The sequence below is a fragment of the Haematobia irritans genome, chromosome 3 (assembly GCF_050003625.1).
Source record: "Haematobia irritans isolate KBUSLIRL chromosome 3, ASM5000362v1, whole genome shotgun sequence".
Taxonomy (NCBI): Eukaryota; Metazoa; Arthropoda; class Insecta; order Diptera; family Muscidae; genus Haematobia; species Haematobia irritans.
Window position 1 is genome coordinate 217,118,058 of NC_134399.1, and position 24,860 is coordinate 217,142,917.

Here is a 24,860-nt window from a genome sequence, read left to right on the forward strand (position 1 = left end):
GCCAAATTTGAAGGCGATTGAACTTAAACTGTGACCTAGACTTTGAGCACGAAAATGTGTTCACAAACAGACGGACCGACGGACGGACGGACGGACAGGCGGACATAGCTAGATCGACTCAGGGGCCCACCCTGAGCATTATTGCCAAAGACACAATGTGTCTATCTCGTATACTTCTGGGTGCTGCACAGTGTGGCGCAGAGTATAAAGAAAGACAAATATCTGCCGTAGAGAAAAACAAAAGCAGCAAGATAAAACATCTAACACACAAAAGATACCAACAAAACACATAGTCCATTCCAGAGATTCATCCCACCCAGCGTTGCCTTTTTACCAATGTTGGAATTTGTTTTGATCGATTTTTATAATATGTGTAATTTTTTGCAATAATTTCGTTATTCTCATATTCAATAGTTTTGTTAAGACTATAATTTAAATTACCATCGATCATCCATCAACTGATGTATTTAAAACAATCTTTGAATTCTCATCGGACTCACACATTCGTTTCAAACTTTTCGTTTCATATACAAAGAGTATGTATTTTGCCGCATTCTATACTTTAAAAAATCACATGTGTTTTAAATTTACAAAATAAAGTAATAATACGGCCTGGCCGAAATGTATGTATGAATTATCAGCATATCACAGACTAAAGGCCGACCTAAACAACTTTAGTTATGATTTTAGAAAAATGGTGGTCCAATATATGTTAATACTTCGTTGTGGCAACGTTCTCCATAAAAAACAAAATCTTTCTACACGGTTGAAAAAGACTGTTTTTCATATGTTTGGCTATAAACATTATATGTTTGGAACACAAATTGTTAAACACAATACTTTTGAGTGCAAGCATATAATGTTCATAAACTAGCATAACATGTTTGGGACATATATCTTAATATGTTAGAACATATTATGTTTGGGACATAAAATGTTTGTAAATATAATATGCTTGGATGCAAACATATATTAATTTAGAAATAGCCTATAAACATATATGTGTTTAGTAGCTTGGAGCGCTATTTAACAGGGAGCGATATTGAATTAAGTTGGTGGTTGTGGCTTGTTATTACAAAATTAACATTTTATTTTTCCTTGGGCAATTTATCAGCTACTTCTTTGATCCTTACAAACTGTGTGGTCCGCTGTTCGAATCCCCGTCCGACAAAAAGTAAAATTAAAAAAAATTATAAAATATAACAATTTCCTTCTACAATGTTTGCATTACAGAAAAAGGTGCTAAGAACTAAAAAATCTCGTGGAAGTGAGAAAGATGTGGAGGAATATACAATTAGGCAGAAACAACATTTTGAGCATTCAGATCGAAAACCTATGTTGTTAGCACCTATATTACCTGTTTATTTTCATAATTCATTATGATTGTAAATATATTTATATATAAATAAATAAATAAATAAATAAATAAATAAAATTTTGAGCACAATATTGTTTGGGAGAAATTTTTTTAAGCATATAATATTTTTGGGTGCAAAATGCTACCAAACATATTATATGTTCACATAATAACATATTGTTTTTTGGAAGACAACATTATTGAATTTGGATGCAAAAATACAAAATGTTTGGAACTTAGACTACCCAAACATATATTGTTTAGACCAATATGCTTTCAAACATATTATATATTGGAAGAGATCAAACAAATAAATGTTTGGGCAATACCCAAAAATGTATATGCTTGAAGCAAAATATGTTTGGGAGTATATGTTACAGAAGCGATTTTTTGTGAGGGTGTATAAACATACCGTTCTCCATAAAAAACAAAATCTCTCTATAAACATACCCCTCACCATGATTTTCTTGTTTACTATGATTTTCTTGTTCTCAATACATACGCTCACTCTCACTGAAATGTTCACTGTTAACTGCTTAGTTGGAAATACATCTCCATGATAAGATAAAAGATAATTCAATCATGTAAACTTTAACTTAATAATTCGCCTCAGTAATACAACACTTGAATATTAATTATTTAAGAGAATATGATAATTGCTAATAAAATTTGCGAGAAAAATTGAAAAATCATCAAGGATTATATTACGTTGTAGTGCAGTAATCATTCACACATTTCATTTTTGTTGTTGCACATGATTTACATTTTTCAATTCTGTTAAAATATGCTTCCTCGATGACTGCCCAAATACATGCCCAACTGGTCTAAATATTCCTGTTGCATTTAAATAGAAAATTGAACTAGTAAAGAGTATCAGTCAATGGGGTTGAAGCAATGTAAAAGTCAAACCAGGAAAGAAAGTGAAAATAAGAATGAGCAACTCTTACATATTATACGTGAATCCCATATAACCAATATAATCCATTCGTACGTGTCATTGACGGTATAATAATAAATATATTAATAATAGATAAATAATTAATTTGAAATTTGATGACAAAAAATTACCCATTAAATTGTTACAAAAATAAAATAAACATATTTTGACTGAACATATTTAATTATAAAATACTTTTCATACCACTTTATATAAACATTTCTAAGGCAGTAAAATTACTACAATTTATAGAACCTAACCTAACTACTGTGTTGGAAATTTAGTTAAGGAAAAATATTTCCCAGTTTGTAGTTAATGCCCTAAAAAAATTTTATGAAAGTTTTCCTTAGTTAAAGTAGTTAATTTGGTTACGACACATTTACTACATTACAGTAAGTGATTTAACATAGCTTTTATGAGAATAAGAGAGATAATGGTTTTGTTATTGTAAATTATATCTAGCGTAGCACTACTGACTACTTAACATTCTAATGTGTATTTAACATAAATAATGTCTGGTACTCGTAAAATGCAAATTTAACATAACCAATAAATATGTGAGCATAACTCCTGTAAATGCATAATTAATTTATGCATGAAATAGATAATTTAAAAGTGAACACTATTGATTCTAATACTCATTGAAATGAAAAAAATAAAATAAAATAAATAAATAAAATGATGTGTTGTATTGGCCTATTTCAAATTAAATTAAATTTTAAATAAACAAAAGATTTTGATAATGTTTCCCAAATTTTTTATTGGGAAGCTAAATTTTTAATAACAACATATGTTGCCTTCTTAGTATCATACCATAATTATCCCTGAAGTTATGTGGATTACAGACATGATTACAATAACAAATAAACACACAAACTTATAATAAATTTGGTAGGACTTTCTTAATGCTATATCTCATTTCAAAAGATATATTTCACACATTACTAAAACCATAAAACCATAATAAAATGCACACTCACTTTTCTATACGAGAGAATGCCACAGTATTCTTATTTCCCTCCAAAATCAAAGACATAAATTTATATTAAGGTTAGTTGTTACAGGAAAAGACAATTCATTGGTTTTGCACAAATGCTTTGAGGTCTATATCAGCAACCACAAAGATCATAAATCATAAAATATGTTCACTGTAATTTTCTTTGGTATAGTTATTAATTTAATGTATTCGGTTTTGTTACCAACAAGCACATAAGATGTTTCACAAATTCACTTAATATTGCTGTATTACCCGGTATTAATTGAATTTGTTAAGCATTATACCACTTTTAAAACTACATCAAAATAAGAACGAAGAATTATTCATATAAAGGGTGATTTGTTAAGAGCTTGATAACTTTTTTTTTAAAAAAACGCATAAAATTTGCAAAATCTCATCGGTCCTTTATTTGAAACGTTAGATTGGTCCATGACATTTACTTTTTGAAGATAATTTCATTTAAATGTTGACCGCGGCTGCGTCTTATGTGGTCCATTCGGAAAGTCCAATTTTGGGCAACTTTTTCGAGCATTTCGGCCGGAATAGCCCGAATTTCTTCGGAAATGTTGTCTTCCAAAGCTGGAATAGTTGCTGGCTTATTTCTGTAGACTTTAGACTTGACGTAGCCCCACAAAAAATAGTCTAAAGGCGTCAAATCGCATGATCTTGGTGGCCAACTTACCGGTCCATTTCTTGAGATGAATTGTTCTCCGAAGTTTTCCCTCAAAATGGCCATAGAATCGCGAGCTGTGTGGCATGTAGCGCCATCTTGTTGAAACCACATGTCAACCAAGTTCAGTTCTTCCATTTTTGGCAACAAAAAGTTTGTTAGCATCGAACGATAGCGATCGCCATTCACCGTAACGTTGCGTCCAACAGCATCTTTGAAAAAATACGGTCCAATGATTCCACCAGCGTACAAACCACACCAAACAGTGCATTTTTCGGGATGCATGGGCAGTTCTTGAACGGCTTCTGGTTGCTCTTCACTCCAAATGCGGCAATTTTGCTTATTTACGTAGCCATTCAACCAGAAATGAGCCTCATCGCTGAACAAAATTTGTCGATAAAAAAGCGGATTTTCTGCCAACTTTTCTAGGGCCCATTCACTGAAAATTCGACGTTGTGGCAGATCGTTCGGCTATTCATGATGAAATGTCAAAGCATACTGAGCATCTTTCTCTTTGACACCATGTCTGAAATCCCACGTGATCTGTCAAATACTAATGCATGAAAATCCTAACCTCAAAAGAATCACCCTTTAGTATATGAGAGCATGATTTTTTTTAAGCCGACATTTTTCAAAATATGTATTAATGGCAAGGGAAATTGTGAAATGTTTGAAGGTGTTACTGTATTAGATGGTGACGAATTTCGAATAAGGGTTACACTAGCAAAAAAAAAAAACACACACACACACACACAAGTAAAGAAAATCTAAAATCGGATGGGGCCGAATTTATAGATCTACATTTTCGATACCATCTAAAATGTTTCAAATTTTTTTACTATTAAAAAGATTTGTAATTTAAATCTGATTCGATTTGGACAAACTTTGTTAGGCTTCTACAAAATCTATAGACCGGTGTAAAAATTGATGATTAGATTACCAAATTGGCCACTTTACATCTAAGCAAAATTATCTACACGCAAAGAAAAAAAATTTTGGAAAACGTGTACCGGAAACGTTTTTCTTTTGTTAGAGTTTTTTGAATTGCTTCGAAAATTTTAAACTTTTATCACCAAAAAATTCGTTTGTTACAAATTTTTTATTATTTCAATAAAAAAGATATTTTTTAAACAACAACACAGTCCATTTCGTTTATATCAAACATTGTTCTTTTCTGACATTAGGTCTTTAATAAGACACATTTAACAGTTCAACATTTAATATACTACAATGCAATGTTGAACATTTTTTTCGGAATCTTCCGAACATATCTGGAATATATTAAAAAAAAAAACTTTGGTCGAAGCAGGGATCGAACCCACGACCCTTGGCATGCAAGTCGGACGTAGCAACCACTGCTGCACGGTGCCAAACTAAATGTTTGTTTCTGTTAAATAAACTTTGTTTATTCGGTTCGTGGGCGCCACAAGCTATGCTATATAAATATAACTTATATGGATATTTATCTATTGATGACCATAGCAGGTACATAGCTCAGTGGTTAGTGTGTTGGCTTACAAAGTGCATGGTCCGCGGTTCGATTCTCCGTCCAGGCAAAAGGTACACAAATTTTAAAAATTTATAAAATCGTATAATTTCTTCTACATTGTTGGTATTACAGGAAAAGGTGTTAAGCAAAGACAATAAACTTGAGGAAGATAGGAAATTGGCTTGCGTCATACCAAATGTTGCATTTACCATGTTAGTTCCATACATGTTCGTAATTTTTTTATTTGTTTTTCTTTTTTACATTTTAAATGAAAAACTTAATTTTCTTAATGAAACAATGTTAAATTTTAGGCAACAACAAAAAAATTACATTTTCCCGTTTAAGGAAATTTATTTCGTGCACTTAATTTCTTTTTATTTGCATTTTAATGCTATGTCAATACTTGTCGTATACGCGTTTGGTTCGAGTATGAAACTAACACGGTAAATGGTTTGATCTCCTCAGTAGCCAATTTCCTATCTTCCTCAAGTTTATTGTCTTTGGTGTTAAGAACTAAAAAACCTCGAGGATGTGAGAAAGATGTGAGCGAAAATGCAATTAGCAAGAAAACAATGTTTTTTTTTTTTTTTGACTTTGTCTTTATGAAATTGTTTTTACATCCTGGAAAAGAATAAACGCTTAACACAAAAAGTATATACTTTTCTTCCAAATACACTTCCTTACAGCGAAAAGCAAATGAGAAACGAACTTTGTTTGTCTAAAATTTCATTTGGGAGGAAAGAATTATTTTTTTGCGAGTAGATATGCTTAGAAAGAATTACCTTTAATTATATATAATAGAGGTCTGCATCGAATAACTTTTCACTACATGTATGCAATTCGCTGTCGAATATAGTACATACACTGTCTTTCTCTCAGAGCGCAAGTAGTGAAGTGAAGAGAACACTTGCTTGTCAAATACCACCAAGTACTTATCCGAAACAATATGTGTTCCGAAAAAAAGGAACAATAACAAGTATATACGGCCGTAAGTTCGGCCAGGCCGAATCTTATGTACCCTCCACCATGGATTGCGTAGAAACTTCTACGAAAGACTGTCATCCACAAATTTCAACTCACATGGTTGTTAAATATCATATACTACCACCACGTACCAAATTTCAACCAGATCGGATGAATTTTGCTTCTCCAAAAGGTACCGGAGGTCAAATCTGGGGATCGGTTTATATGGGAGCTATATATTATTATGGACTGAGAGGAACCAATTCCTGCATTGTTGTTGGATACCCTATACTAACATTACGTACCAAATTTCAACCGAATGGGAAGAATTATGCTCTACGAAGGTGCTCCGTAGGTCAACTCTGGGGATCGGTTTATATGGGGCCTATATACAATTATGGACCGATATCGACCAATTTTTGCATGAGTGTTTGAGGCCATATATTAACATCACGAACCAAATTTCAACTGAATCAAATGAATTTTGGTCTTCCAAGAGGCTCCGGAGGTCAAATCTGGTGATCGGTTTATATGGAGGCTATATATAATTATGGACCGATATGGACCAATTTTTGCATGATTGTTAGAGACCATATACTAACACCATGTACCACATTTCAGCCGGATCGGATGAAATTTGCTTCTCTTAGAGGCTCCGCAAGCCAATTCGGGGGATCGGTTTATATGGGGGCTATATATAATTATGGACCGATATGGACCAATTTTTGCATGATTATTAGAGACCATATACTAACGCCATGTACCAAATTTCAGCCGGATCGGATGAAAATTGTTGCTCTTAGAGGGTCTGCAAGCCAAATCGGGGGATTGGTTTATATGGGGGCTATATATAATTATGGACCGATATGAACCAATTTTTGCATGGTTCTTAGAGACCATATACTTACGCCATGTACCAAATTTCAGCCGGATCGGATGAAAATTGTTGCTCTTAGAGGGTCTGAAAGCCAAATCGGGGGATCGGTTTATATGGGGGCTATATATAATTATAGACCGATATGAACCAATTTTTGCATGGTTGTTAGAGACCATATATTAACACCATGTACCAAATTTCAGCCGGATCGGATGAAATTTGCTTCTCTTAGAGGCTCCGCAAGCCAAATCGGGGGATCGGTTTGTATGGGGGCTATATATAATTATGTACCGATATGGACCAATTTGTGCATGTTTGTTAGAGACCGTATACTAACGCCATGTACCAAATTTCAGCCGCATCGGATGAAAATTGTTGCTCTTAGAGGGTCTGCAAGTCAAATCGGGGGATCGGTTTATATGGGGGCTATATATAATTATGGACCGATATAGACCAATTTTTGCATGGTTGTTAGAGACCATATACTAACACCATGTACCAAATTTCAGCCGGATCGGATGAAATTTGCTTCTCTTAGAGGCCTCGCAAGCCAAATTTGGGGGTCCGTTTATATGGGGGCTATACGTAAAAGTGGACCGATATGGCCCATTTTCAATACCATCCGACCTACAACACTAACAACTACTTGTGCCAAGTTTCAAGTCGATAGCTTGTTTCGTTCGAAAGTTAGCGTGATTTCAACAGACGGACGGACGGACATGCTCAGATCGACTCAGAATTTCACCACGACCCAGAATATATATACTTTATGGGGTCTTAGATCAATATTTCGATGTGTTACAAACGGAATGACAAAGTTAATATACCCCCCATCCTATGGTGGAGGGTATAAAAATGTAAGTACTTGAGAAAAAGTACAACATGGATTCTCTTCACTTCACGTGGTAACACAAGTATTTCTCAGTTATGTGCGAAGCAAAACTTTCCATTATTATTAATCATAGATATGTATGTATGTCACATATTTCATATATTTATGTATGTCACACGCTTACCTTAACGTTTGCCGTTCTTTATATCAATTCGAAAACATATATTATGGAGAGTAACTGTTTTCTTGTATTTCTGAAACTGCACGTGGTACATGGAGTACTCTATGAAGTTTTGTTCTCGCAACATACTCGTCGTGATCACTCCGAGTACACTTCAATAAGAGAGAAAGAGGAATATGTGTTTGTTGGTAGTGAAGACATCAGAGTAGCAACAAGAAGTTACTCGTGGCTTTTGGTGTTCATTAAAATGTGTACCAATTGTTTTGCGACTCTCTCAAATAGATGTACTCATTTAGCAAGTACACGTGTACTCTGCATTTACAAATGGAATTGTGCAGACCTCTAATATATAATTCCACATATGACAAGATCTAACATCAGATCCAACTATATATAGAGATAGATATAATCATATCTAAGATATTAGATATGGGCAAATAGGAGCCACTGTGGTGCAATGGTTAGCATGCCCGCTTGCATACACAAGGTCGTGGCTTCGATTCCTTCCTCGTCCGAATACCAAAAAGTTTTTCAGCGGTAGATTATCCCACCGCAGTAATGCTGGTGACAGGGTTTCAAAGCTTCTCTAAGTGGTTTCACTGCAATGCGGAATGCCATTTGGTATCGGCTATAAAAAGGAGGTCCCTTGTCATTGAGCTTAACATGGAATCGGGCAGCACTCAATCATAAGAGAGAAGTTCACCACTTTGGTATTACAATGGACCGAATAGTCTAAGTGAGCCTGATACATCGGGCTGCCACCTAACCTAACCTAATCTAGGCCAATATTAATTGTATCAAGTTAGATATCTCATTTTTTACTCGGGGACGTGAGATTTAAGTCGTCTCATGCCCTGGAGCGGAGCTATATCTAAACATGAACCGATTTCAATCAAATTTAACACACTTGACAACACTACTAATTGTACTCCTTGTGCAAAATTTCAAACAAATCAGCCTATTACGCTTACTTCTATGGCTCTATATGTTATGTACGTATCGGTCGAAAGTTACATACGGGAGCTATATATAAATCTGAACCGATTTCTTTCAAAATCAATAGACTACTATTCGGACCAAAACCAGAAACTTGTGCCGGGACCGGCCCTAAGCAATATTGTCAAAGGCACCATGTGTCTATCTCGTCTTCTTCTAGGTGTTGCAAACATATGCACTAACATATAATACCCTGTTCCACAGTGTGGCGCATCGGAGGAGTACATTTTATACCCTAATCACATAGTTGTATAAATTTAATTAATGTAATGTGTTTTTATGTAATGATTCTGATACAGTAAATAATACGTTAAATTCATAACAAACCTAATATTGTAAACCACAGATTTAATCCTCAATTATTTGTACCAGTGGCAAAAAGTCATTATTTTTTTTTTTTTTGCTAATGCAATGCTTCGATGGTTTTATGTAAATATTTTAATAGAGTTTAATTGGCATTAAAATAATATAGTCATTGAAGAAATGGTAATTTTGATGACTGGGTTGTGGTGAAATTCTGAGTAGATCTAGCGATGTCCGTCCGTCTGTCTGTCGAAATCACGCTAACTTCCGAACAAAACAAGCTATAGATTTGAAACTTGGCACAAGTAGTTCTTATTGATGCAGTAGTTGTCATTGGTATTGCAATAGGCCCCCATAGAAACCGACCACCAGATTTGACTTGACGGAAAATCTGGAGCAAAATTCTAAATTGCCCTCTAACAACCATGCAAACATTGGCCCATATCGGTCTACAATTATATATAGCCCCCATGCAAGTCGATTCGCAGATTTGCCTTAGAGAACCTACTGGAAGATCAAATCTTATTCGATCTACTTGAAATTTGATGCGTGATGTAGTTACCCAGCAAAAGCTTCCAAAAAAGTAGTTTGGAACCCCAATTTGTGATCTGGAAGTAGAGCAAACTTAGATCATCTCCAATGACTTTTACATGGGCTTGTCATAGGATGGCAGTACTCCCTTTTTGGTTTGAATTGCTTTAGAAGTTTTGCCTTGGAAATTCATTTGGATGAAGAAGTTTACAAAACTAAAAACATTTTTTTTCCATTTTTTTTTTTATTTTCAGTATTTTTTTTTTAACACATTTATTTTCTTATCTCATTTTTACAAATTGAAAAACTACTTTGCTTCCACCGGGGGTTAAACCTGGGTCTGTTGGCAACATAATAGAACGCCTTAGCACACTCAGCCACAATCGCCATTAAACACCATGCATCAAAACGTCTATTCATATATTTATGATATGAGCCTAATATGACACCACGGCATGACATTCTGGGATGTTAATTATTATTATGAATGAAAAAATAAAGGACGCTGGTTCAAATCTCAATTGTTTTCTCAAATACTGTTCCAAAAAAAAAGAAAGAAAAGAAAAAAAGAAAAGAAAAGAAGAACTTCCATGGTAGTGAAAAAGCCAAACGGCACAGGTTCAAATCCCAGCGTGTGTGCATTTTTTTTACCACCACCATAGAATGGTGATGGTGGTATAATAAGTTTGTCATTCCGTTTGTAACACATCGAAATATCGATTTCTGACTATATAAACTATATCTATTCTTGACCAGGGAGAATTTCTAAGACGATATAACGATGTCCGTATGTATGTCTGTCTGGCTGTCTGTTGTAATCACGCTACAGTCTTCAATAATGAAGAAATCGTGCTAAAATTTTGCACGAAGCACTTTGAACTTGACAAAGATGGGCTATATCGGTCCAGGTTTTGATATAGTCCTCATATAAAACGACCTCCCGATTTGGGGTCTTGGGCTTATAGAAATCGTAGTTTTTATCCAATTTGCCTGAAGTTTGAAATTTAGAGGTATTTTATGACCATAAAGAGGTGTGCCAAAAATGGTGAGAATCAGTCCATGTTTTGGTATAGCCCCCATATAAACCGATCTCCCGATTTTACTTCTTGGACTTATAGAAACCGCAGTTTTTATTCAATTTACCTGAAATTGGAAATCTAGAGGTATTGTAGGACCACAAATACGTGTGAGTATCGGTCCATATTTTGGTATAGCCCCCATATTGACCGATCTCTCGATTTTGCTCCTTGGGCTTATAGGAACCGTAGCTTTTATCCAATTTACCTGAAATTGGAAATCGAGAGGTACTTTAGAACCGTAAAGAGGTGTGCCAAAAATGGTGAGCATCGGTCCATGTTTTGATATGGTGCTCATATAATCTTGGGCTTATAGAAACCGTAGCTTTTATCCAGATTGTCTGAAATTGAAAATCTAGAGGTACTTGAGGACCATCAAAAGGTGTGCCGAAAATGGTCCGTATCGGTCCGTATTTTGATATAGCCCCCATATAAACCGATCTCCCGATCTTACTTCTTGGGCTTCTAGAATCCGTAGTTTTCAACTAATTTGCCCGAAAGTGGAAATCTAGGGATATTTTAGGACCACGAAAAGGTGTGCCGAAAATGGTGATTATCGGTCCATGTTTTGATATAGGCCCCATATAGACCGATCTCCCGATTTTACTTATTTGGCTTCTAGAATCCGTAACTTTTACCCATTTTGCCTGAAATTGGATATCTAGAGGTATTATAGGGCTATAAAGAGGTGTGTCGAAAATGGTGAGTATAGGTCCATGTTTTGATATAGCCCTCATATAGTCGATCTCCCGATTTTACTTCTTGGGTTTCTACAATACGCTGTTTTTATCCAATTTGCCAGAAGTTAGAAATCTAGAGGTATTCTAGGACCATAAAGAGGTGTGCCGAAAATGGCGATTCCATGTTTTTGTATAGCCCCCATATAGACCGATCTCCCGATTTTACTTCTTGGGCTTGTAGAATCCGTAGTTTTTATCCAATTTTCCCGAAACTTAATATCTAGTGGTATTCTAAGTCCGTAAAGAGATGTGTCGAAAAGGGTGAGTATAGGTCTTTGTTTTGATATAGCCCACATATAAACCGATTTCACGATCTTAATTCTTGGGCTTCTAGAATCCGTAGTTTGCACCCAATTTGCTTGAAATTGGAAATCTAGGGGTATTTTAGGACCACAAAAAGGTGTGCCGAAAATGGTGATTATCGGTCCATGTTTTGATATAGCCCCCATATAGCCCCCATATAGACCGATCTCCAGATTTTACTTCTTGGGCTTATAGAAACCGTAGTTTTTATCGAAATTGCCTGAAATTGTAAATTAGAGGTATTCTAGGACCATAAAGAGGTGTGCCGAATATATTGTGTATCGGTACAGTTTTTGATATAGTCCCCTTTTAAACCGGCCCCCCGATTTGGGGTCTAGATTCTAGAACTACAATTAGATGTGCTGAATATTGTGTGTATTCCTCCATGTTTTTGGCATAGCCCCCATTAGGTCGATCTTCCGATTTAACTCCTAGGGTTTCTAGAAATTGTAATTTTTGTGCGATTTTCGATATATTGAAAATATACTGGCATTTTGACCCACAAAAAAGGTCCATTTGGTAAGGCCTCCATATAGACCGATTTCAGACCTTGAGTGTATAGAAGGTGCACTAATCATGAAAATTGCTTGAAACTGAATGTAAAATTTCCAGATTTTACTTCTTTTAATCATATAAATAATTGGGGTAAAACTCTACAGATTTTACATTTTAAATCAAGGCATTATATAATCATTTTCTAGGACACTTAAAGAGATGTTTATGATACCTCTAAAATTCAAATAAAAAATTGATCTGATACATCCAGAATCTGATCTAGTCTTCATAGGTAAAATCTTTACATTTATCTTCGGGAAGCGTAGTAGTTGAACTGATCTGCTTGGAAAAATATCTGTGATCAAAGCCTCCTGACATTTTCCAAAGAAAGTATTATATTTGATTCATGGTGGTGGATATTAGAGTGACCGCAACTTATATGGGGCAAAAAAAATGTCGGAATCTTGTTCGCCTTAACCCCACCAAACGAATCCCCTTTCCAGATATTGGGATAGCCAAAATTTGAGCCCGATTAAATGACGTTAACACGTGCCGCTCGTCGCTGAGTCAAACCGAGTTACGCCAGCCTTTAGCTTCGAAAACACGACCTGGTGCCACTAGGAGCATTCGCCTTAACCCCACAAAACGAATCCCCCTTTCCAGATATTGGAATCGCCAAAATTTGAGCCCGATTAAACGACATTCTCGAGTTTTTTGGCCAAAAACTTTGGCGGCACGTGTTAATGTCGTTTAATCGGGCTCAAATTTTGGCTATCCCAATATCAGGAAGGGGGATTCGTTTTGTGGGGTTAAGGCGAACAAGATTCCGACATTTTTTTTGCCCCATATATGTTGCGGTCACTCTAGTGGGTATATAAGATTCGCACCGGCCGAACTTACTTTTTTTACTTTTTTTATTGATTTTCTATTCTTTTTTTGCGAAATTTACTTTACAAACATTTAGTTTGGCACCGTGGAGCAGTGGTTGCTAAGTCCGACTTGCATGCCAATGGTCGTGTGTTCGATCCCTGCTTCGACCAAAGTTTTTTTTTTATATATATATTCCAGATATGTTCGGAAGATTCCGAAAAAATGTTCAACATTACATTGTAGTATATTAAATTTTGAACTGTAAAATGTGTCTTATTAAAGACCTAAAGTCAGAAAAGAACAGTGTTTGATATAAACGAAATGGACTGTGTTGTTGTTTCAAAAATAACTTTTTTTTTTTGAAAAAATAAAAATTTTGTAACAAAACGAATTTTTTTGGTGATAAAAGTTCAAAATTTTCGAAGCAATTCAAAAAACTCTAACAAAAGAAAAACGTTTTCGGTACACGTTTTCCAAACGTTTTTTTTTTTTTTTGTTTGCGTGTATAGAAATAAAATTTTGACAAAATTTTCTATAGAAATAAAATTTGGAAAAAAAATTTTCTATAGATATAAAATTTTGACAAAATTTTCTATAGAAATAAAATTTTGTCAAAATTTTCTATAGAAATAAAATTTTGACAAAATTTTCTATAAAAATAAAATTTTGAAAAATTTTCTATAGCAATAACATTTTGACAATGTTTTCTATAAAAAGAAATTGTTGGTAGATTATTTTTGGCTCGAGTGGCAACCATGATTATGAACCGATATGGACCAATTTTTGTGTGATTGGGGATCGGCTATATATAACTATAGACCGATATGGACCAATTTTGGCATGGTTATTAGCGGCCTTATACTAACACCACGTTGCAAATTTCAACCGGATCGGATGAATTTTGCTCCTCCAAGAGGCTCCGGAGATCAAATCTGGGGAACGGTTTATATGGGGGCTATATAAAATTATGGACCGATATGGACTAATTCTTGCGTGTTTGTTAGAGACCACATTCTAATACCATGTTCCAAAATTCAACCGGATCGGATGAATTTTACTCCTCCAAGAGGCTCCGGAGGACAAATCTGGGGATCAATTTATATGGGGGCTATATATAATTATAGACCGATATGGACCAATTCTTGCATGGTTGTTAGAGACCATATACTAACACCACGCATCAAATTTCAACCGAATCGGATGAATTTTGCTCCTCTAAGAGGCTCCGGAGGTCAAATCTGGGGATCGGCTTATATGGGGGCTATATATAATTATGGGTCGATGTGGACCAATTTTTGCATGGTCATTAGAAAACATATACCAACACCATGTACCAAATTTCAGCCATATCGGAAGAAATTTGCTTCTCTTAGAGGCTCCGAAAGCCAAACCGGGGGATCGGTTTATATGGGGGCTATATATAATTATGGACCGATGTGGACCAATTTTTGCATGGTTTTAGAGACCATATACTAACATCATGTACCAAATTTCAGCCGGATCGGATGACATTAGCCTCTCTTAGAGCAATCGCAAGCCAAATTTGGGGGTCCGTTTATGTGGGGGCTATACGTAAAAGTGGACCTATATGGACCAATTTTTTGCAGGGTTGTTAGAGACCGTATACTGACACCATGTACCAAATTTCAGCCGGATCGGATGAAATTTGCTTCTCTTAGAGGCTCTGCAAGCCACATTTGGGGGTCCGTTTATATGGGGGCTATACGTAAAAGGGGACCGATATGGCCCATTTCCAATACCATCCGACCTACGTCAATAACAACTACTTGTGGCAAGTTTCACGTCGATAGCTTGTTTCGTTCGGAACTTAGCGTGATTTCAACAGACGGACGAACGGACGGACATGCGTAGATCGACTAACTTATAAGAGAGAATAAAATTTATAAATAGATATGAGAGCATCAACTCACTCGCTCTTTTTGAGTCTATTTATGATAAAGCTATTTTTTTTAGAGAGCTTATATAACTATAGACCGATATGGACCTAGTTAGGCATGCTTTTTAACGGCCATATACTAGCACAATGTACCAAATTTCAACTGACTCGGATGAAATTTACTCCTCCAAGAGGCTCCAAAACCAAATCTCGGGATCGGTTTATATGGGGGCTATATATAATTATGGGCCGATGTGGACTAATTTTTGCGTGGTTGTTAGAGACCATATACCAACACCATGTACCAAATTTCAGCCTGATCGGATGAAATTTGCTTCTTTTAGAGCAATCGCAAGCCAAATTTGGGGGTCCGTTTATATGGGGGCTATACGATATGGCCCATTTGCAATACCATCCGACCTACATCAATAACAACTATTTGTGCCAAGTTTCAAGTCGATAGTTTGTTTCGTTTGGAAGTTAGCGTGATTTCAACAGACGGACGGACGGACATGCTCAGGCCGACTCAGAATTTCACCACGACCCAGAATATATATACTTTATGGGGTCTTAGAGCAATATTTCAATGTGTTACAAACGGAATGACAAAGTTAATACACCCCCATCCTATGGTGGAGGGTATAAAAATTTATGGGTGATTCTGGGATGCGCTTTAAAAAAATTTTTGTGGCAGTACTTCCAATTTTTTTTTGTTTGCTGTGTATATATAGCTCCTATATAAACCGATCTCCAAGATTTAACTTTGTAAGCTTCATTAAAAAAAAAATCATCTGATCCGGTTGAAATTTCGAAACTCTACCATGCGACAATTGTTTTATATCGGTTTATAATTATTTATAGGCTGGTGGGTTGATTTCTTTATTTGTTTTTGAGTGGGAAAATAATTTGTTTTGGGCCGCATAGAGGAGTTGGGTAAATTGTAGAAAGTTAAGAGAAGACTTTCGCAACTTTTTTCAAATGTTTCCTTTTGTATACGACATGTATTTATCCAAACCTCACAAGTGCTATGACCTCGTTCAACATTTTGCTTAATACGTACACACTGAATATGTAATCCTTGAAATCTCTTTTCTATGTACAATTTTCATAATTCTTATAATGTTCCTCATTGCCAGCTGCATGAACCATATATTATCATGGGGAAAACATATTTGTTAAGAAACATTTATTTATATTTTCATTATTTACATTTGTTTTGTTTATGTTTCCAATAATGAAAAAAAAAAACAAAAAGAAAAATTTCAACATCCATAATGTATCTCGGTTTATACAGCACTGCTTAAAGCACTTCTCGAGAGGAACAATTAAGACAAATATTCTTTTGTGCTATCGTTGTTCTCAAGGTTTGTTTTCGACTTTCACCATTATTGTTGACTCTTGTGTCCTTTTACAAAAAACAAAAAAAAAAAAGGATACACACGTAAGAATCATTTAAGATAATTATGTGCTTGCCAGAAAAATGAAAAGTAAGGTCTTCCACAAAGTCTAAGCAAACAAAATTATTCAAGTGTGCTGATTATTTAAACTGCAAACTCTTTTGACACCGACATCATGTTGAAGAACCTCTCTTTGTCTGTCGGCTTTTAAAAAAAGGTGAAATTATGGTCTTCCTCAATTGCTATGAATTTCCTTATTAAATAATGCTAGGCAAAGGATGTTGGGAGTTCCTAACATAATGAGGATTAGGTATCATTGTAGCCCAGATGTTGAAGTAGTTTTTGTTACTCACGGAAATTTGTGATTGTAAACAGGAAGTTTAGTAGTAGCAAGAGGCTAGCACTTTTCCAGCATTTAAATGTGTATAAATCTTTTGTTTATCGTACCATTGGCCTTTACCGTGGTACTGGCAGTGTCGCATTGTGTTCAAAAGGTGAAGGACAGAATTTGCGATTGTGGGGTCGAATATTATCGGGAAAATGCCTTAAACACAGCATTGAACCTCTGGTCAGGCAAACATATCTACCGCAGGCCATCCTTTCCTTTTCATACCCTCCACCATAGGATGGGGGTCACACATTGGCCTAAGACCCCATAAAGTATATATATTCTGGGTCCTGGTGAAATTCTGAGTCGATCTAAGCATGTCCGTCCGTCCGTCTGTTGTTGTTGCTAACTTCCGAACGAAATAAGCTGTCGACTTGAAGCTGTCGACGGCACATCTAGTTGTTATTGATGTAGGATGGATGGTATTGCAAGTGGGCCATATCGGACCACTTTTATGTATAGCCCCCAGATTTGGCTTGCGAAACATTTTGGACGCACAAATTTCATCTGATCTGGTTGAAATTTAGTACGAAGTGTTAGCATATGGTCTCAAACACCCATGCCTAAATTAGTTCATATCGAACCATAATTATATATAAACCGATTCCAAGATTTGGCTTGCGGAGTCTCTTAGAGCACCAACTTTCATCCGATCCGGTTGAAATGTTATACGTAGTGTTGGTATAAGGCTTCCAACACCCAAGCCCAAAATTGGTCCATATAGGACCAAATTTATATATAGCCCCCATATAAACCGATTCCCAGATTTGGCTTGCGAAACTTCTGGGAGGAGCATCTTTCATCCGATCCGGTTGAAATTTGGTACGTAGTGTTCGACTATGATCTTTAATACCCATGCCAAAATTGGTCCATATAGGCCCATAATTATATATAGCCCCCATATAAACTATCCCTAGATTTAACTTTCGGAACCTCTTGGAGGCGCATATTTCATCCATGTCGATTGAAATTTTGTTCATTGTGGTATTATCGGAATTTTATTATATATAGCCCCCACATAAACCGATACCCAGATTTGGCTTGCGGAACCTCTTAGAGGCGCAAGCTTCATCCGATCCGTTAGAAAATTGGTACGTGGTGTAAGTATATAGTCTTTAACATGCAAAAATTGGTCCATATCGGTCCACCAATATATATAGCCCCATATAAACCGATCCCCGGGTTTGACCTCCGGAGCCTTTTGGAAGAGAAAATTACATTTGATCCGGTTGAAATTTAGTACGTAGTGTTAGCATATGGTCTCAAACGCCCATGCCTACATTAGTTCATATCGAACCATATTACCCAGAAAAAAAATTTGGAAGTTCTTCCAAAGGCACAACTTTAAAAGCACTTCCAGAAGATGCTCTCCCAATGATGTTCTTTATTTTAACTACCCAGGAAGTTCTTTTAATTCAATATTTTATAACTTGGTTTTTTCATACTTTTAATGGGTGATTTTAACTTTTTTGTTTCAAAGAGGTTAAAAACTGAGTAAGAATTCATAAAATGGTACAAGTCATTTAAATTTTGTCAAAAAAATGCTAAATCCAATCTGAAAAAAATTGTGCATTTTTGAAAATATTTGAGGTCAAACGTTTCCGACAAATGTAAGAATCCATTAATAATTATAAAAAATTATAAAAATTATTTATTTGACAAAATATCACAGAATTTTTTAATTTACATCCAAAACATTGAATTCGGATCACACCTAAAGAAATGATGCAAATTCAGTGCAACGGCTGTTGAAATGGAGAACTTCCGTCCTATGACAAGCCCATGTTAAATTCATCGCTTCTGCGTCAATTTTGCACCACTTTTTTTGGCGACGCTTTTTTTGCTGGGTATATAAACCGATTCCCAGATTTGGTTTGCGGAAGCCTCTTAGAGCACCAAATTTCATCCGATCCGGTTGAAATTTTATACGTAGTGTTGGCATATGGCTTGCAACACCCATGATAAAATTGGTCTATATAGGACCATATTTATATATAGCCCCCATATAAACTGATCCCCAAATTTGGCTTGCGAAACTTCTGGGATGAGCATCTTTTATCCTATCCGGTAAAAAATTTGGTAGTGTTGATATATGATATTTAATACCCATGCTAAAATTGGTCCATATAGGTCCATAATTATATATAGATAGAAAGATATATATAGGAGCTATATATAAATGATATATAATAAATATAAAGACAGACGGATGGACGGACACGGCTAGATCGACTCAGGGACTCACCCTGAGCACTATTGCCAAAGACACCATGTGTCTATCTCGTCTCCTTCTGGGTGATGCAAGCATATACACTAACTTATAATACCCTGTTCCACAGTGTGGCGCTGAAAAACTTTTTGGTGTTCGGTCGTAACAGGAATCGAACCCACGACCTTGTGTTTGCAAGGCGGGCATGCTAACCATTGCACCACGGTGGCTCCCAGATTTAGATATAGCTCCCATATATATGTTTTTCTGATTTCGACAAAAATTGTCAAAATACCGACATTTTCCTTGTTAAATCGCCACTGCTTAGTCGAAAAGTTATAAAAATGACTCTAATTTTCCCAAACTTCTAAAGCATATATATCGAGCGATAAATCATAAATAAATTTTTGCGAAGTTTCCTTTAAATTGCTTCAGATTTAAATGTTTCCCATATTTGTTTACTAACATTGTGTTCCACCATAGTGCATTAGCCGACTTAAATTTTGAGTTTAAAGATTTTGTAGAAGTCTATAAAATTCTGTCCAGATCGAGTGATATTTAATTGAATGTATTTGGGACAAACCTTTATATAGCCCCCAACACATTTGACGAATGTGATATGGTATCGAAAATTTAGATCTACAAAGTGGTGCAGGGTATATATAGTCGGCCCCACCCGACTTTAGACTTTCCTTACTTGTTTTTAATATACCCTGCGCCACACTGTGGAACAGGATACTTGCATATGTTTGTAACACCCAGAAGGAGACGAGATAGACACATGGTGTCTTTGGCAATAATGCTCAGGGTGGGTCCCTGAGTCGATATAACCATGTCCGTCTGTCCGTCCGTTCGTCCGTCTGTCTGTCTGTGAACACATTTTTGTGATCAAAGTCTAGGTCGCAATTTAGGTTCAATCGCCTTCAAATTTGGCACATGTTCCTAATTTGGTTCAGAATATAACCCTATTGATTTTGGAAGAAATCGGTTCAGATTTAGATATAGCTCCCATATATATCTTTCGCCCGATATGGACTAATATGGCCCCAGCAGCCAGAGTTTTATACCGATTTGCTTGAAATTTTGTACAAACATAACACTTAGTCGTATAGTCAAGTCTGCAAAATTTGATTGAAATCGGTTCAGATTTAGATATAGCTCCCATATATATCTTTCGCCCGATATGGACTTATATGGCCCCAGAAGCCAGAGTTTTGGCCCAATTTGGTTGAAATTTTGCACTAGGAGTACAATTAGTAATATAGTCATGTGTGTCAAATTTGATTGAAATCGGTTCAGATTTAGATATAGCTTCCATATATATTTTTCGCCCGATATGGACTTATATGGCCCCAGAAGCCAGAATTTTGCCCTAATTTGCTTTACATTTTGCACAGGGAGTAGAATTAACATTGTAGCTGTGCATGGCAAAATTTGATTGAAATCGGTTCGGATTTAGATCGGTTCAGATAGCTCTCATATATATGATTTTCAGATTTCGGCAAAATTGGCCAAAATACTCACATTTTCCTAGTAAAAACGACACCGGTAAGTCGAAAACTTATAAAAATGAATCCAATTTTCCTATAATTCTAATACGCATCTATCGACCGATAAATCATAAATACACTTTTGCAAAGTTGCCTAAAAATTGCTTCAGATTTAAATGTTTTCCATATTATTTTACTAACATTTTGTTCCACCCCAGGGCATTAGCCGATTTAACTTTTAAGTATACATAAGTCTAACAAATTTTGTCCAGTTCGAGTTAGATTTAAATATACCCAGCAAAAAAGCGTCGCCAAAAAAGTAATGAAAATGTTCTTTTTGGATCCGGAAGTGGTGCAAAATTGACGCAGAAGCGATGAATTTAACATGGGCTTGTCATAGGACGGAAGTCCTCCATTTCAACAGCCGATGCACTGAATTTGCATCACTTCTTTAGGTGTGATCCGGATTCAATGTTTTGGATATAAATTAAAAAATTTTTTGAGATTTTGTCAAATAAATAATTTTTATAATTTTTTATAATTTCTAATGGATTCAAACGCTTGTCGGAAACGTTTGACCTCAAATATTTTCAAAAATTCACAATTTTTTTAGATTAGATTTATCATTTTTTTTTTTCGAAAAAAATGGAAATGATTTGTACCATTTTATGAATTCTTATGGGAGATATATCTAAATCTGAACCGATTTCAACCAAATTTGGCACGCATGGCTACAATGCTAATTCTACTCCCTGTGCAAAATTTCAACTAAATCGGAGCAAAAAATTGGCCTCTGCGGTCATATGAGTGTAAATCGGGCGAAAGCTATATATGGGAGATATATCTAAATCTGGACCGATTTCAACCAAATTTGGCACGTATAGCTACAATGCTAATTCTACTCCCTGTGCAAAATTTCAACTAAATCGGAGCAAAAAATTGGCCTCTGTGGTCATATGAGTGTAAATCGGCCGAAAGCTATATATGGGAGCTATATCTAAATCTGAACCGATTTCGACCAAATTTGGCATGCATAGCTACAATACTAATTCTACTCTCTGTGCAAAATTTCAACCAAATTGGGGTAAAACTCTGGCTTCTGGGAACGTATTAGTCCATATCGGGCGAAAGATATATATGGGAGCTATATCTAAATCTGAACCGATTTCAATAAAATTTGGCACACTTGACAATAGTGCTAATTGTTCTTCTTGTGCAAAATTTTAAGCAAATTAGGGTAAAACTCTGGCTTCTGGGGCCATATAAGTCCATATCGGGCGAAATATATATATGGGAGCTATATCTAAATCTAAACCGATTTCTTCCAAAATCAATAGGGATCTATTCTGAGCCAAAACACATACTTGTGCCAAATTTGAAGTCGATTGGACTAAAACTGCGACCTAGAATTTGATTACAAAAATGTGTTCACGGACAGACGGACATCGCTATATCGACTCAGGAGCCCACCCTGAGCATTTTTGCCAAAGACACCATGTGTCTATCTCGTCTCCTTCTGGGTGTTGCAAACATATGCACTAACTTATAATACCCTGTTCCACAGTGTGGAGCAGGGTATAAAAATTGAATTAAAAGAACTTCCTGGGTAGTTAAAATAAAGAACATCATTGGGAGTGCATCTTCTGGAAGTGCTTTTAAAGTTGTGCCTTTGGAAGAACTTCCAAATTTTTTTGCTGGGTATGTATATGGGAATATAAAGTATATATATAGCACCCAACACATTTGACGGAATTGATATGGCATCGAAAATGTGGATCTAAAAGTGGTGCAGGGTATAATATAGTCGGCCCCGCCCGACTTTAGACTTTCCTTACTTGTTTGTTACTAAAATAGTGTTCCACCCTAGTGCATTAGCCAACTTAAATTTTGAGTCTATAGATTTTTTAAATGTATGTATTTGGGACAAACCTTTATATATAGCACCCAACACATTTGACGGATGTGATATGGTATCGACAAAATTAGATCTACAAAGTGGTGCAGGGTATAATATAGTCGGCCCCGCCCAACTTTAGACTTTCCTTACTTGTTCCTTTAAAGTTTCTGCATAGGATCTTTCCTTATTGTCCCATAAGTTGTCATGACATCTTTTTATTTGTTCTTAATAATCACTGCTTTATTTCCTTTGTCTGATTACGGGAATTGTTCTTTATGCTTTCTTTAAATGTGTTCAAAATATTATTTTTTTTATTTTGGAATGCTCCTTTAAGTTATTTTGAACGTTGTTATTCTATTTCCTTATTTCTTGTTCCTTTTATATAATTTTCTCTTTCATCTAGGATTAAATGTACCCACTGCTCCAGGTGGGTGGGTGAGTTTATTATTAAGTAGTTGTCGATCTTTTTTATAACAATTAATTTTTTATGGGCTCAATTATCTTTTGGTTAAATTAAAATATTACTTGAATCACCTTGGATTTTAATATAATGTTCTTTTATTCAACTTTTAAATTTTTTTCAATGTTTTGTTTTTTTTTATGTTTTTTATTGTATGTAACATATGGTTCGCTTTCACCTTCCCTCTTAGTTACTGACCATAATTTATTGACTTCATTCCACACACCAACAATTTCATTACTATTAAGATAAGGCAATGTTACATGCACATTTTATCACATCATATTCAATTTACTTCCTTTTATTTCATTCCATTGCATTTCCTGGTTGTTGTTTTTTCCCCCATCCACTCCCTCTGCCATAAATTCCGAACTACAACTTACCTTGTGAAAACTGTATCAGCTTACAAAAGTATTCACCGAATATAAAATTTCTCAAAAGTGTACCCACAAGAGTAACTGGCATACACAGGACACCAAGCAAAATATCCGATATGGCCAGGTTCAATAGGAAAACATTCGTTATGGTACGCATACGACGATTCTGGGCCAATATGATGATAACCAACAGGTTGCCCACAATGGCAAACAGCAGTATAATGCTGTAGCACAATATCAGCCATATGGGTACCTCGAAGGCAAAGGAACGTGAACTTCTTTGTGGTCCTTGACTTGTGGGATATAGTGTCTGATCAATGTCATCCTGTGTCAAGTTGTTGCCAATGGGGCTCTGTTCAATGTTTGCAAATAGATAATATGTGCTATTGTTGAAGGTCGCCTCCAAGGTAGCTGTAACATTCGCTGCATCACTCATAGATTCAGTTAGGGGATAAGTGATGATGGCATTTGTTTGAGTCCACGATTTAAGAGCCGTAAGCTCTTCGCCAAAATTTGAATAATCCGTGATGTAAAATTTATCACTACACTTTGCGGGATGAAGGTTGAGAATACTTTCTTTTTTTAAACTAAATTTAAAGAATTTTTTCCACACATTTGTGGGCAATTTTCGTTGTGATATGTATTTCTTTTTCAAGATTGGGTTTCTTTAAAATGGAAAAATTTTCATTTCTTTGCTTATAAGCTTTCACTTCACTTCACGTTTTTCACTCGTTTTACTTAATATTGACATATTTTTGTTTTGAGCAAATTACCGGTGTTAGTCTGCTCGTGAAAAGTCAAATGCGTTGTGTTTTGTTTCACACTTCATTTTGAACTGACATGTGTCCTTTAAACTACATCGGCAAATATTTTTAAAAACCTCGCCTCTATGCAACAGCAGCCGTTTAGGTGGATTCAATTGTGTGTCAGTAGAATTCACCATTGTTTGAGTTAAGTAGAGTGGGCGTTCTCCGAAAATGAAATACCTAAACAAACAGAGAGAGAGTGCCAGTGATTAATTCTCAGCACTCTTGTGTAGCATTGCTGTTAATGCAACATTATGCGTAAGTTGGATTTTGCTCATTTCAACATGGAGTTTAGAAACATTGTTGATTGACTTTTGTATTT

The 24,860-nt window shown here is 35.6% G+C and overlaps 1 protein-coding gene across 1 annotated transcript in view; it reads right to left on the minus strand.

Moving 5' to 3' along the window:
* The window catches only part of LOC142232135 (uncharacterized), a 199,248-nt gene extending 174,710 nt beyond the window's left edge, over positions 1 to 24,538 (minus strand). Inside the window, exon 1 of the mRNA XM_075302849.1 lies at positions 23,739 to 24,538. Within this exon, the coding sequence (XP_075158964.1) occupies positions 23,739 to 24,168 (430 nt within the window). The 5' untranslated portion in view covers positions 24,169 to 24,538. The remainder of the gene's footprint in view (positions 1 to 23,738) is intronic.
* Positions 24,539 to 24,860: the final 322 nt, after the last annotated feature.